The sequence below is a fragment of the Ochlerotatus camptorhynchus genome, unplaced genomic scaffold (genome assembly GCF_037179485.1).
Source record: "Ochlerotatus camptorhynchus isolate MF236.1 unplaced genomic scaffold, CSIRO-AGI_Acam_v1.1 ptg000135l, whole genome shotgun sequence".
NCBI lineage: Eukaryota > Metazoa > Arthropoda > Insecta > Diptera > Culicidae > Ochlerotatus > Ochlerotatus camptorhynchus.
The window spans coordinates 1,762,351-1,778,117 of record NW_027040625.1 but is presented as its reverse complement, the minus strand read 5'-3'; the positions used below and the strand labels follow the sequence as shown (position 1 = coordinate 1,778,117).

The window sequence follows — 15,767 nt, the reverse complement described above, 5'->3', positions numbered from 1 at the left end:
GAAATAAACATTGTAGTACGCGCGGTTCCGAACGTAAAATGTGTTTCTCTTCCTATACGTTTGAGTGTAACAACAATAACAACAACAACAACAACAACAACATCAACCGAAAGAATCTGTAAAGAAGATGAAGAAATGAGAACACAATTCGAGACTGAAGCCGAGCTACTGCTGCTACGCTACTCCATATGCATAATGTCGTCAAGAGTCGAGGGCGCGGCGGGGACAACGAACCGATATTGGTCAAACCGAAAGGGGAAGCCTAATTTGTGTCGAAAGGTTGCTCGAGAAAGGAAATTCGATAAAAATAAATGGTATCATAAAATGCCATGAAAATGAGATGATGTTTTCGGAATAAACAACATCGTACGGGACGAAGTTGGTGGGAGAAAGTTGAACATCATTCAGCAGCGAGGACCGGGACTTACCGATTTTTATTGCGATGTGGATGGGTGGATACGAGAAAAACGGGATCTTGTATATATTCAAAGAAAATTTCGAGATATAGTTCTAAGAAATACTGAGATGAATTCCATTGTAAGTTTCTGGGGAGAGGAAAGGAAGTTCTGAATTGAATTATTATGTGAAGAGACTATCCTACTCAGGATTCCCTTGGAATTATACTAGCTTCACATTTAACCTTACGTTTCATTTGGATTTCAACAGAATTAACTTGAAAGGAATCCTTAGATTTCACTTCAAGTTTTGCTAATAATTCTCCTCTGAATTCCCATGAAATTATCTCTAGAATTCCTTGAAAATTCTATAAGTAAAATTAATAAAACTAACTTGAGCAAGTTGCACAAATTCGTAGTTGGTGCATGTTCTAGACTATTGTTTGAGAGTATTGCCACCTCCGTCCGTTACCGTATTGCCGAGATGTGGGATTGATGTCGGCCTCTTCCGGTCTGGTAGTGGGTATGTGATGTAATAGTAATGACTTTAGTGACTAAAATTACGAAAATAGTGACCAAATAGTGACCTTTAAACAATTAAAAAGTGACCAATAGGGACTTTTATTGATCGGAAAGATATTGTTACGCTATTCCGATATTTTTCAAGCTTTTTAAAATAAAACAAATGATTTAAAGATCACATCAATTTGTTATAAAAAAAAAATAAGTATGAATTGAATAAGCAACAGCACGGTTAAATTCTAAACTCCGTTACCTCACACGAATTTGTTATTAGGTCGCGAAATTGAAACAGAGAAAAATGTTCGAAGTACCGCTTTTAGAATTTTTTCTTACAATTTTAGGATAGCAATTTTTGAGGATCTAGGATATATATGAAGCGATGCATTTAACAACATGAAGAACTGCAGTCCAGAATTAAATGTATATAGATCTAAGTTAGCCATGAGTATATTAATAAAAGATTATTCCCTTCTTTGTAGCCGCTATAACGAACTGGTCGTATTTTTACTTTGCTCCATTCCTCCCAAGAATATAATCTTCTGTAACACCTCAAACATAGAAAAAGAATCATAACTCTGGCATCTAGACAGCTTTTCTAGATCGCAGTTTAAGAAAAAATCTCATGGAATCATCACGGACATAAAACAAAATTGAATGCGTCTAGAACTTAAAATTTCGATCGTGAAAAATTAGAGATTTAGGAATACATTTTAGAGTTCTTTAATTTTTTTTTTAAGACCTGGGCCTGGAATTTTTGCTTTTGTATTACCGGAATATAAGTATGAAAAAAAATACAATACAATTGGACTTAAAAAGGAACTCAAGAACCTGTGACATGGTTTATTTTTCTCGATGTTTGGAATACTAAAGCAACCGAGGGATTACAGATTATTCAAATTTCTGGGTTTTGAACAAACTTCAAGAGCTTGAAAATTTTCCTAGGCCATTTTTTTTTACATTTAATTAACGGGAAAGATAATTTTTACTTAAATATTCAGGTAACCTCTCCCTTATAGTAATTCAAGAAGGTTAACGTGCTGCGCATCATCATCATCATCATCATCATCGAAAGAAGTCATTGTATACAAAAGCTGTTACGCCTTAATTCCAGCTCTATCTTGAATTTCTTGTCGTATTCGTAATTCAAAAATAGCCAGAGAAGAAAGTGCGCTTTCGTCGTTGTTGGAAGAGTTGGAATTACCAGGATTCTTCATGTTTTCAAGTGTAAGTTTTATATTTTTTATAAATTAACACTCATTAAATAAATTAAAAATGAAATTGCAGAATACAGGAATTGATTTTTCGAGGTGCTAAGAATCAACAATTGACGAACTATAAGGGTGCTACTATACGATTAATGTACTTCAACTTCGAGATCATCAGTGCCAATTATTAAATAATGTAAATTAGTGCTTTTTCAATGCAATCATTAAATGACTCAAATAAATCGAAATATATATCTATAGTATATCACCAATTTACTTTATCATTACTACAAAATCCAGTAAAATTTACTTGCTAATTCCCTTATCTTTTAAGTGATGCCAATTTGAAGATCATCGGAAATTCCGATAAATTTTTCGTGAAAATCAATTGATTTCTATGTGAAAATATCTACGTGCCTTTTCAGGTGAATTTTACGTAACTTTTTTTTTTTTTGCAGTGTAGGCTTGGACAACTTTTAAGATCTCAATTTAAAATAGCCAGAATATTAAAAGTAATTTTTTTTTCGAAATCTCTGAAAATTTATGATAGGTCTATGCCATGCACGAGCACCTCAACGATGAAGCATCAGAAAACGAAGGTGGCACGGCAAAAGACCTTGGAGCACGCGCAGAAGACGACAGGCCCCTGATCTTCAAGAAGTTGAGAAGGAGATCGGTGGTCCCGCGCTACCACGGACCAAATTTTCGCGATTCGGCAGGTTCTGCAGAAATGCCGCGAATACAACGTGCCCACACATCATTTGTTCATCGATTTCAAATCCGCATACGACACAATCGATCGAGATCAGCTATGGCAGATTATGCACGAGTACGGATTTCCGGATAAACTGACGCGATTGGCCAAGGCGACGATGGATCGAGTGATGTGCGTTGTTCGAGTATCGGGGACACTCTCGAGTCCCTTTGAATCTCGAAGGGGGTTACGGCAGGGTGATGGACTTTCGTGTCTGCTGTTCAACATCGCGTTAGAAGGTGTGATCAGATTGAGTGACGAAATCGAGGTCGTCGATGAGTTCGTGTATTTGGGCTCACTGGTGACCGCCGAAAATGATACCAGCAGAGAAATTCATAGACGCATTATGGCAGGGAATCGTGCCTACTTTGGACTCCGGAGGACGCTCCGGTCGAATAAAATTCGCCGCCGCACGAAGTTGACTGTCTACAAGACGCTGATTAGACCGGTGGTCCTTTACGGCCACGAGACCTGGACTATGCTCGTAGAGGACCAACGCGCCCTTGGTGTTTTCGAACGGAAGGTGTTGCGTACCATCTACGGTGGAGTGCAGATGGATGACGGAACGTGGAGGAGGCGAATGAACCACGAATTGCACCTGCTGCTGGGAGAACCATCGATCGTCCACATTGCAAAAATTGGGCGACTACGGTGGGCTGGGCACGTCGTAAGAATGCCGCACGACGACCCAATGAAAATGGTTCTAGAAAGCGACCCAACAGGAACAAGAAGAAGAGGCGCGCAGCGGGCAAGGTGGATCGACCAAGTAGAAGGTGACCTGCGGATTCTTCGCAGACTACGAGGCAGGCGAACTGTGGCCATGGATCGAGTAGAGTGGAGACGACTTCTTCGGACAGCAGAGGACAACAAGGCCTTAGGCTGATTGGTAAGGTAAGTACTATGCCATGTTCAAGATAAAAAAAAAATCAAAATATTAGATTCCGTCAACAGTTAACGTTTCCATATGTTCGCAACTCTTTAAACAATTAAAAAGTGACCAATAGGGACTTTTATTGATCGGAAAGATATTGTTACGCTATTCCGATATTTTTCAAGCTTTTTAAAATAAAACAAATGATTTAAAGATCACATCAATTTGTTATAAAAAAAAAATAAGTATGAATTGAATAAGCAACAGCACGGTTAAATTCTAAACTCCATTACCTCACACGAATTTGTTATTAGGTCGCGAAATTGAAACAGAGAAAAATGTTCGAAGTACCGCTTTTAGAATTTTTTCTTACAATTTTAGGATAGCAATTTTTGAGGATCTAGGATATATATGAAGCGATGCATTTAACAACATGAAGAACTGCAGTCCAGAATTAAATGTATATAGATCTAAGTTAGCCATGAGTATATTAATAAAAGATTATTCCCTTCTTTGTAGCCGCTATAACGAACTGGTCGTATTTTTACTTTGCTCCATTCCTCCCAAGAATATAATCTTCTGTAACACCTCAAACATAGAAAAAGAATCATAACTCTGGCATCTAGACAGCTTTTCTAGATCGCAGTTTAAGAAAAAATCTCATGGAATCATCACGGACATAAAACAAAATTGAATGCGTCTAGAACTTAAAATTTCGATCGTGAAAAATTAGAGATTTAGGAATACATTTTAGAGTTCTTTAATTTTTTTTTTAAGACCTGGGCCTGGAATTTTTGCTTTTGTATTACCGGAATATAAGTATGAAAAAAAATACAATACAATTGGACTTAAAAAGGAACTCAAGAACCTGTGACATGGTTAATTTTTCTCGATGTTTGGAATACTAAAGCAACCGAGGGATTACAGATTATTCAAATTTCTGGGTTTTGAACAAACTTCAAGAGCTTGAAAATTTTCCTAGGCCATTTTTTTTTACATTTAATTAACGGGAAAGATAATTTTTACTTAAATATTCAGGTAACCTCTCCCTTATAGTAATTCAAGAAGGTTAACGTGCTGCGCATCATCATCATCATCATCATCATCGAAAGAAGTCATTGTATACAAAAGCTGTTACGCCTTAATTCCAGCTCTATCTTGAATTTCTTGTCGTATTCGTAATTCAAAAATAGCCAGAGAAGAAAGTGCGCTTTCGTCGTTGTTGGAAGAGTTGGAATTACCAGGATTCTTCATGTTTTCAAGTGTAAGTTTTATATTTTTTATAAATTAACACTCATTAAATAAATTAAAAATGAAATTGCAGAATACAGGAATTGATTTTTCGAGGTGCTAAGAATCAACAATTGACGAACTATAAGGGTGCTACTATACGATTAATGTACTTCAACTTCGAGATCATCAGTGCCAATTATTAAATAATGTAAATTAGTGCTTTTTCAATGCAATCATTAAATGACTCAAATAAATCGAAATATATATCTATAGTATATCACCAATTTACTTTATCATTACTACAAAATCCAGTAAAATTTACTTGCTAATTCCCTTATCTTTTAAGTGATGCCAATTTGAAGATCATCGGAAATTCCGATAAATTTTTCGTGAAAATCAATTGATTTCTATGTGAAAATATCTACGTGCCTTTTCAGGTGAATTTTACGTAACTTTTTTTTTTTTTTGCAGTGTAGGCTTGGACAACTTTTAAGATCTCAATTTAAAATAGCCAGAATATTAAAAGTAATTTTTTTTTTTCGAAATCTCTGAAAATTTATGATAGGTCTATGCCATGCACGAGCACCTCAACGATGAAGCATCAGAAAACGAAGGTGGCACGGCAAAAGACCTTGGAGCACGCGCAGAAGACGACAGGCCCCTGATCTTCAAGAAGTTGAGAAGGAGATCGGTGGTCCCGCGCTACCACGGACCAAATTTTCGCGATTCGGCAGGTTCTGCAGAAATGCCGCGAATACAACGTGCCCACACATCATTTGTTCATCGATTTCAAATCTGCATACGACACAATCGATCGAGATCAGCTATGGCAGATTATGCACGAGTACGGATTTCCGGATAAACTGACGCGATTGGCCAAGGCGACGATGGATCGAGTGATGTGCGTTGTTCGAGTATCGGGGACACTCTCGAGTCCCTTTGAATCTCGAAGGGGGTTACGGCAGGGTGATGGACTTTCGTGTCTGCTGTTCAACATCGCGTTAGAAGGTGTGATCAGATTGAGTGACGAAATCGAGGTCGTCGATGAGTTCGTGTATTTGGGCTCACTGGTGACCGCCGAAAATGATACCAGCAGAGAAATTCATAGACGCATTATGGCAGGGAATCGTGCCTACTTTGGACTCCGGAGGACGCTCCGGTCGAATAAAATTCGCCGCCGCACGAAGTTGACTGTCTACAAGACGCTGATTAGACCGGTGGTCCTTTACGGCCACGAGACCTGGACTATGCTCGTAGAGGACCAACGCGCCCTTGGTGTTTTCGAACGGAAGGTGTTGCGTACCATCTACGGTGGAGTGCAGATGGATGACGGAACGTGGAGGAGGCGAATGAACCACGAATTGCACCTGCTGCTGGGAGAACCATCGATCGTCCACATTGCAAAAATTGGGCGACTACGGTGGGCTGGGCACGTCGTAAGAATGCCGCACGACGACCCAATGAAAATGGTTCTAGAAAGCGACCCAACAGGAACAAGAAGAAGAGGCGCGCAGCGGGCAAGGTGGATCGACCAAGTAGAAGGTGACCTGCGGATTCTTCGCAGACTACGAGGCAGGCGAACTGTGGCCATGGATCGAGTAGAGTGGAGACGACTTCTTCGGACAGCAGAGGACAACAAGGCCTTAGGCTGATTGGTAAGGTAAGTACTATGCCATGTTCAAGATAAAAAAAAAATCAAAATATTAGATTCCGTCAACAGTTAACGTTTCCATATGTTCGCAACTCTTCTTGTCAGATTTTACTCTGGGTTTTTAAAGTCAAATTCTTGACTCTCAACATTGGTCGTAAAAAGTGACTTTAGTAACTAAATTTTAAGGAATAGTGACTTTAGTCACTAGATTGAACTTTCAACCTTCTGCTCAGTAAGCAGAAATGGTACCCACTAAGATACTGATCACGTCCCCCTAATAATAATCATAATAATATTCATAATAATAATATTCATAATATGAGACACTTTTGCAAGGCCATTATGTTTCTTTTTAATCTGGATTCTTGGAAAACATTCAATGTCCGACGTCTTTGATATCTAGTTTCATTTCAGATTCTAGAAAAAAAAAGTCTGATTTTATTAGGTCCAAGGTTTCTAAAATTTGTCTAAGTTTAAAATCTGTAAGAATTATTCATGATTCAGAACCCTTAAACAACAACTCAAATTTCAGAATTATTATTCTCAAACAGTAAATGGATAACCCAAGAGAGGATCACCTCGATGGAAATACTGGCTATCCTCCTTCAATATCTAGTAAGAGAGAGTTGACTGTAATTCGAAGTTTTTTTTAATAAAGTTGGTTGTATTTTAAAAGGTTTTGAAATTTTTGAGAAGATTATTTGGTGTACTTTAATATTTTTTTTATTTTCTAATTTTTGAGAATGGATTGATATGATAATTTCAACATTGTATCGTACATTTTGAACTAAAGTGTGATTGATGTACGTTGAAATCATTGATATAGAGTAAACATTAACTTTGGCCTAATTGCTCATTTTTGGCCTATCTAAGAAAATTTATTTTTTTATAATTAAATGAGATTAACTGAAAAAAGCCTGTTCAAGTTTGGAATAAATTTTCTAATTTTTGAATTTTTCACTGATTTTTAATTAATTAAAATTAAAAAAATTACCGAAGAGCGAAGGCCTGGATTAGTGTGTACATTTGCTGCAATACTTGAGCTCAAAAGCTAGAACACAAAGTCTTCAAGAGAACAAAGTATGAATATTTACATCCTTTGTTCTCAAAATCAAAAGAAGCACTCTATGCGAATCAATTTTTCTATTTTATTTTCTACATCATTCGTATAACGAAGTAAATGCAATGACGTTCCTGTGTGTTTGTACGAAATGGAAACCCGAAGGCCGAATTTGGAATCAAGAAGCAGTGTTGTGTTTTTAACAAAATATAAATGATAAATGGCTCTTTATCGAATCGAACGGTACATATGGAAAAGTTAATAAATTTAAAAGACATCTGTAGTAGAAGCAGAGCGTGTTGTGCTTATTAAGCCAAAAATTAGATCTAAACCCTATTTGATGTGTTCTGCTCGACATAACGGAAATATGTAGGCTCTTATTCTACACGCAAAATAATCTTCACGTTTACTACATGAAAACATACATAGATTTTTTTCCATAGCACTTTTCACGTAGACGTTACGTGATTCTCATATGGAAGCACTCATTTCAGTGAGCTTCAACGTCACTGGATTATCACATAGAAATTACGTGATCCTTTCAGTACAGTTCATGTTGGTTTCTAATGATGTTAATTCTGCTACGATATTAATAAAATTTATTCTTGATTTCGCATAAGGCAAAGATCTAGTATTTTTTTATTCATATGCCTTTATTTTGTCGTAAAATATGTACATCGGCTACAAAACATTTTGAAATTAGATTCGATCGGGCCAAGGATCGGGAACGGGAAAACGTACATGTAATACAAATCCCTATCCTGCACTTGATCTTACATTATTAATGATGCTGTCACACTAAAAGAGAAACAGACGGAATTATTCTCTATGTAAATGTTGAATTCATTAAACTTACCACATTAAATTGACCCACAAAAAAGTAACATCCAAAATATGCCCACTGAACTAGCGCCATATTGAGTGTCATGGGCTCATGGGATTATATTATAATTTCTAAGAACCTCATTCCACGGGAGTTCTGGGAAAAAAATCTATGAGAAAGCAAGTGCAATCTGCTTTCATGGTAGTTTTGAGGAATTTAAGATTTCATGTGAAGCCTGATATAGTTTTGAATAGTATTTCAAGAAAACCCGGAATTGAATTCAAGGTAAATTTTAACTAAAACTAAATGTCTCCTCCAGTGAACTTCAGATGAAAATTCCAACTATTCACATTCTAAGGATAATTACATGACATCTGTGAACGACAATGAAATCGGAGCATAAGTCCTAATAATTTTTTTGGTGAATAGTTAGGGGGCGAGAAGGAGATGCTAAAAGGAGGATTACAATTAAATCTGAGAATAACTCCAGATCTTCAAATAAATTCGGAAAATAATTCCAGGAGAGATTGTCGAACAAATTACGAGGAGAGAAGTCTAAAGAATTTGTGAGGAGAAATGAAAATGAATTATAAGGAGACTTTCAATGCGAGTAGAATTCAAAGGAAAGGAGTGAGATTAAAAAGGAAATTCTGAGAATTTTTCGATAGGATTTCTTACTGAGGAGAATTGCAAGGTAAATCATAGGAAAATTAAAAGAAAATTGCATTCCGAGGATAGTTTCAACGACATTTTGAAGTTTATTTCAATGGAATTTCGAGAAGTATTCTTACTATATTCTTGTGATATTGTTTAGAGAATTCAGCGAAGCGTTCCAAGTGAATTTCTGAAATAACTCCATGACAGTTTCGGGAGAATACGAGCGCATGATAACTCCAATCGAATTTTCATTAGAAATCTCCGTTGATTATGTGATGGACTATTCTGAGGTATTCAGAACAACTTAAAAGTTCCCAAAATATTCCTGAAGTTAATTAAACTGCCTTGAAGTTCTATTTCAGTTTGAGATACAAACCTGATGCTCGCAATTCTTCTCTCATTGCTACCTTGAATCTTCTAAAGTTATCAGATCAATCATAGAATTCTCTGAATATCCCAAAATTCCAATGAACTCCTTGTAAGTCGCAGCGAATTTCCTGAAGTTAATGAGATGTTTCTGATGTTATCTGATCGTCCTCCAAGTACTCGGAATTTCACTGAATATAAGAAAACAATCTAAAAATATCTGAATTTCTAAGAAGTTCTCTGAAATTTCTTGAAAATATCGGTGCATGCAATACTTGCTGGAACTTCGTTGATGTTCTCTAATCAACTTAGCTAAATTTTCGAAAATTTAAAGATCTTGAAATTTCCATGATATAAAACCCTTGAAATACTCTCACACTTTGCGGATGTTCATATAATTTTTATTGCGGTCCAGAAATTTTCTCTGAGCAAAACTGAAGTTTCCGGAAATTCCCAGAAATTTTCATGAAACTTCTTTAAGGTTTCTAAAATTTCCTTGAATTTTTTTTAATTGCCCTTTAATTATATGATCTGTTTGATGTTCTTGGAGTTTCCTTAAAGCTCTCAATTCTAATGAAGATCTCGGTTCTGCTTTAAAATAAATGGAATTCTCGTAAACACCTGGATTTTCGTGAAGTTCCTGAAATATTTATGAAGTTTTCATAAATTTTCTGAAGGTACTCTGTACTTATTTATTTCAGCACATCATGGAACTATCCTGAATTTGTCTAAACTCACGCTTATAGATTTCTAAGCCAATCAATTAGTCTGGACCAGGGTGGCCAGTGAATTTTCATTTTGAAATTCCCGGTTTTTTCCCGGTTTTCGCGGTTTAAATCTTAAAAAATTCTCGGTTGTTAGTATTCAAAAAAAAAACGAAATTGAACGCATTTTTAAGAACGTGCTGAAAAGAATTTACTGAAGGGATAAATGTGATTAAAGAAGATTCCCAAGATCGTGGGGCTTTAAATTTGCGTAGAGTTTGAAACTAGAACTTTTTTTCAAAATCTGTGATTAATAATAATCTTCGTGATACAAGATTTGGAGAAAAACAATTAAAATGTGAGATTTTGAAAAAAATTCAAGATCACAGATTTGAACGGGCATTTTAAGGGTTATAACAAATTCCAGAACAATCTTTGGAATCTAGTGGACAAACCCTGGAGTTTTTAGTAAAATTTAAAAGAATTCAAAGTGTTGATTTCAAACAAATATTGAGAAGGATTCCCACACAACTTTCGAATGAGAAGTTCTGAGCAGAATACCAGAATTATTCTGACATGAAATCCTTAGAAATTTTTAGTTGTATTTGGAGGGATTTCTGTGGAGAAGAATGCATGTTCTAAATTAAATTGTTAGGTAATTTTAGAAGATTTAAAAAGGAGTTGTGATAAATAAAACTTTGCGGAAAATTCCTACGTGATTCTGAGGAGATTTGAAAAGGGATCGTGAGGAAAATGACAGATGAATTTTAAGAAGAGAATTATGTTCAGAATTCAACCAGAAACAGAGTTCTAAGAGTGTTCTGGCAATAATTTCAACCCTAGTGCGAAAGATTCATCGCAGAACTTCAACAAAATTGATTGCAAAAAAATGCTGATAATTAGAAAGAAATTCTTTAAAATACTCCCAAGGGTTTCTAAATAAAAATTTCGAAAGAGTTCTGCTGTTTTGAATAGAGTTAAAAGTTTTTCAAAGGAATCGAAATCTCCAGATAGGCCTTTTTAATGCACTACCAATGTAGAGTGCGCCAAGCGAATTCGATATGAAACGTCAGCCAAACCATTTGTTTACATTAGAATGAGGATATTTCACAACGCAAATTAGAGCATTTTTCATTCAACATCTTGCCAATTTCCATCAGTAATTGCATATTTAACGATTTTTCACAGATCTGAACTGATTTGCACTTGAACTATTTATATACAAATCCAGAATATATTAACTACTAAAGCATTTTTATAATTTTCCATTTTTCTCACCAAAAAATTTCCTGGACACTAGCAGGATCCTTGCAAAAACGATACAGAATTAAATTTTTAAACTGTAAATCAAGTTTTGGAGTATCTCAGATGAATCAATTTATCAGGAAAAGTTAAAAGTTTTCCGCTTCCAATGTCTCACGACAAACATTTCTGCTCACAACACTCTTTTTAACGTCCTCCTATTTACCACCAGAGGTTGAATCGATCGTTTGGTTTCTATTAAAAAGAAATCCCAAAAAAAATTCACTGGTAATTATTACGCGGGGTGTTTTCTGGCTTATTTCAGAACAATTTCAAGATAACTCAGAGCAGAATTCCAAGTTAATTCTGGAATTCATATCGTGAGAATTTAGGACGAAAAATTAAACCCTGCAAAAGAATAATTCAGTTTCGTTTTTTACAAATGAGAGATTAGTTTCCAAAGTCCAGCATCTTCAATATTTTCTTTTAAGGACCAAGCACTTTACATCAGAAATTGAAACGACAAAAATCAATTTGCAATATTGCTGAGTGATTAAATTCTAAAACCAATTAGACGGGAAACTGAAGAAAATTATGCAGCAAATAGAGCAAGACATTCATTTGGTAAAGGATTACTCTGTTTTAATGGTTTATTCTGAAATTGTGTTGTTAAGATTTGTTCCTATGGTATGGTTAATTTATTTTTCCCGGTTGTCTCACCGAATTCCTGGGTTTTTCCCGGTATTCCCGGTTACTTTTCAAATTCCCGGATATTTCCCGGTATTCCCGGTTTTCCCGGTTTGCTGGCCACCATGGGACTAAAGTTTCGGGGACTTCTCCTTAAGATCTCTGGAATTCCCCAAAGATCTCTAGATCTAGTTTTTCTGAGATAAATAGAACTTCTTAAAAATTTGCTAGAACGAAACTTCAAGACATTAAAAGTGTTGTGATCTTAGACTTACTAAAATTAAGTAATGCTGTTTCTTTAAAACTGATTGTCTTTTCTTTTAAACGTTTGCGTTAATTTCTGTTGTTGTTTTGCAAAAAAAAGCATAAAAACATTTCATAAATAGCTTTCTTATTATAAACCTGGAAATTACCCGTCAAAGTTATGGAAAACCGTGAAAAACTCAGGGAACTTTATTTAGCCTAATGAGTGTACACCCTGTAGATAGAAAAAGACGATTAAACGTAAAAACGTCTATAAAGGGTCTTCAACTTCGAATTGTTCAAAAATTAGAACAAAATATAGGCCTATGCTATACACTGCAAGAAGAATGATCAATCTTGAAATAAATTTACGTTAAAAAAAAGTTTAAAATAGTGACTAATTACAAGAAGAAGTGACTTTAGTGACTTGACCTTAAAAAAAGAGACTTTTTAGTGACTGGCTTGAAAAAAGTGACTCGCTACCAGCCCTGTGTCGCATATTAGCTTATTGCGTGCTCTCAACTTAGTGTTCCAGATGCACTTCCACAGTTATTAATTGAGAGCTGTCTACCCAAGTAACCAACAAGCCCGTTAATCGCCCTTTTTGGTATATAAGGCTGATATTTTCGGAAACCCTATATTTACCTTATATCGCAAAAAGGGCGATTATTGTGTAGTTAGCGGGCTTGGTGGTTACTTGGGTATGCCTGTAGTATTTTTGTATAAGTATAATTGTGTGGCAAGTATAATCATACTTTATGCCCTGGGAAGTCGAGAAATCCTGAAAAAAATCCTAGATTGGATCGGAAATTGAACCCAGCCAACTCCAGCATGGTCTTGCTTGTAGCTGTGTCTTTACCGACTGAGCTAAAGGAGGCCCTATACCTTAAATATGTAGCCTATTTCGTAAATAGTAAATTGACACTATTAAAATCGAAATTGTTTGCCTAACGATGCGTTAAAACATTACAAGGTATGCTCATGTAAAAAATAACGCTCCAGGACTTCATTCACCCCCTGACGATAATGTAGGTGAATATATTTCCACGATAACTTTAATAATACATTCAACATTCAACATTTTTAGCCGAGCTCTCCCCAACTCGACGGAAATCCTGGCTAAAATCCGTAGTTTAATATCCTCGATGGTGCCTTCAGTAAGGGAGAGTTGACTGTAATTCAAAGTTTTGTTAACAAGTCACTATGCTGTATAGATTTTGATAGATTTGAAAAGGTCAACTGATATGTGATCGGCTAGAACCAATTAAAAAAAAACTGACTAACTTCCTAAGCTTGCAACGCAATAAGCTCAAATGTTCAGAGGATGATTAAGATCTGATTTGGAACAAAGTACGCCACTTGTGCCTGATCTAAGAGCTTTGTAATATACAATGAGAAACCATTTAATACAACGCTTATCCGATAAACAATTGTCTACCATCATAAGAATCAATAAATCAGTGAAAACAACAAACTCACAAGCTGAAGATTCCCATCTTGATCGGTGCTTTCAAGTAGCTTCGTCGAAAGTTCGTTGATTGATCTCTCTGCTCCTTTCCTTAGGCAGCTACAGTGTACAACTGCTACTGTTAGATTGCAGCAATCAAAATGCGTTGTTTACGATACGATACGTATTTGGAAATAATAAACAAATCACTCGCGAACGAACGAACGAACGAACAGTTTCACTCTCACTAGTCGTACTTCCCCGAGACGCGATGCTCAATAAGTAAACAGCCCTCTGCTGCTCCGTTCACACGTTGCTGCCTTGCTCTGCTGATGGTAATTCGTGTGATCTCTCAATAACAACCACTCAGCTGCACTCACCACCGTCGTCGTCCGTGTGCTCGTCACCGCGTGTCGTAGTACGTAGGTGTCTTTCGACCAACTTCTCAATGAATGAATCGATCAACGATCGTCGCGCACTTAGGTACCTATAGTACACGTAGAATTCTACAACCTACAACCATTCACTTTCCGACAACCACGGAGACCTTATGTAACGTTACGTGACTCACACCTAGACTGCTACTGCTGCACAAATGCATGGCACGTCTATCGATAAATCGAAAATTTCCATCAAATTTTAACTCCTTGGTTAAACCGACGAGACAACGGTGAGCCACCACCACTTCATACACGCCCGCCTACAAAGTGTTTCACTTTTCTTCAATGACCCAAAAAGGAAGAACGTTGCTGCAGCCACTGAGCCACTTTCCTACCGTTTTCCAATTATAAAATTTGGTGAGAAATCCGAATATAAAAAAAAAAATCACTTTCAATCATGCAAATCCAGCGAGCTAACCGACCGAGCCTCACGCAAACTCAATTCGAAGAAATCCAGACGAAATTTGAGTTTCCCCCCTGAACAGAAGAAACAGAAAAAAAAAAACAGCAGACCATCGAGTTCTACCAAGATGTGAAGGGGTCCCTTCAGAAACACCAACCGACCGGGACCAACGACAACAACGATGACGAAGGTTTCGAACGCGCGTCTTAACTCGACGGAAGTAGAAGTGCTACTAAAGTGTGTACGGTGGAGAAAATACGACCAGCAGAGAAGAGAACGATGCACGCGAGCTCCTTTTCCAGCGACACTCTTCGATCTCACTGAAAATTAAGGCAAACGTTCCGCGCGACAGCGGCGGGTGAGTCGGCGACGTCCAAGTTGCAAGAGACGACGACGCATCTAATATAGGTGTTTGTGTGGATGTTTGCTTGTGTTGTTTTTGTTCAGTGTAGTATAGAATGGAAGTGCCCGGTCGGTTGATGATGATGATGCGGCGGGTAGTGAATTAAGGAGAATCAAGAGACAGACGACTCACACTGAGTGGAGCGAGCGAATGGACGGCCAAAGGGAAAGCCGAAAACAGACGACGCGAGAAATAAGCGGACGGAAAGACACGACACGGAGGAGACCGCAATAAATTGAGTCCCAAGAAATCGAGGTGCCCGGACCGGGGGATCGATGGAGCATGCCGCGTCTAATGGATGGATGGATGGACGAAAATTACGCCACGAATGAGTGATTTTTGCTTTTGGACATCCATGTATACATTTTACACCTATGCTAACTCAGCGCTACACAATACATAAGGTTTCTTTGGGTTCCTAAATTGAACTGTGACAAAACTAAGGCGGATGTAACCGTTGTAAGAAAATATATCAGGTATCTTATTGATAATGTTAATCCTCTACTGCCTGCACATTTAGATTATTTAACAGGAGTCTGTATTTTTAACTGGGTTTTTTAATTAATCATTTTGTCAAGCTTCTACATTCATGTTCCATCAGATGTCACTGCAGTTGTTTGCGGTGACATCTATCGAAAACTACTCATAATCTGTTTTACGT

The 15,767-nt window shown here is 36.8% G+C and overlaps 1 protein-coding gene across 2 annotated transcripts in view; it reads right to left on the bottom strand.

The window, feature by feature from the left end:
* Positions 1–15,767, bottom strand: part of S (Star) — a 150,482-nt gene that overhangs the window by 108,309 nt on the left and 26,406 nt on the right. The window contains exon 1 of one of the 2 annotated variants that reach the window (XM_065220865.1): positions 13,893–14,935. The exons of the other annotated variant lie outside the window; for it this stretch is intronic. Coding sequence (XP_065076937.1) covers positions 13,893–13,909 — 17 coding nt within the window. The 5' untranslated portion in view covers positions 13,910–14,935. Of the gene's footprint in view, positions 1–13,892; positions 14,936–15,767 lie in introns of those variants that run through there. 2 annotated transcript variants of the gene reach the window in all.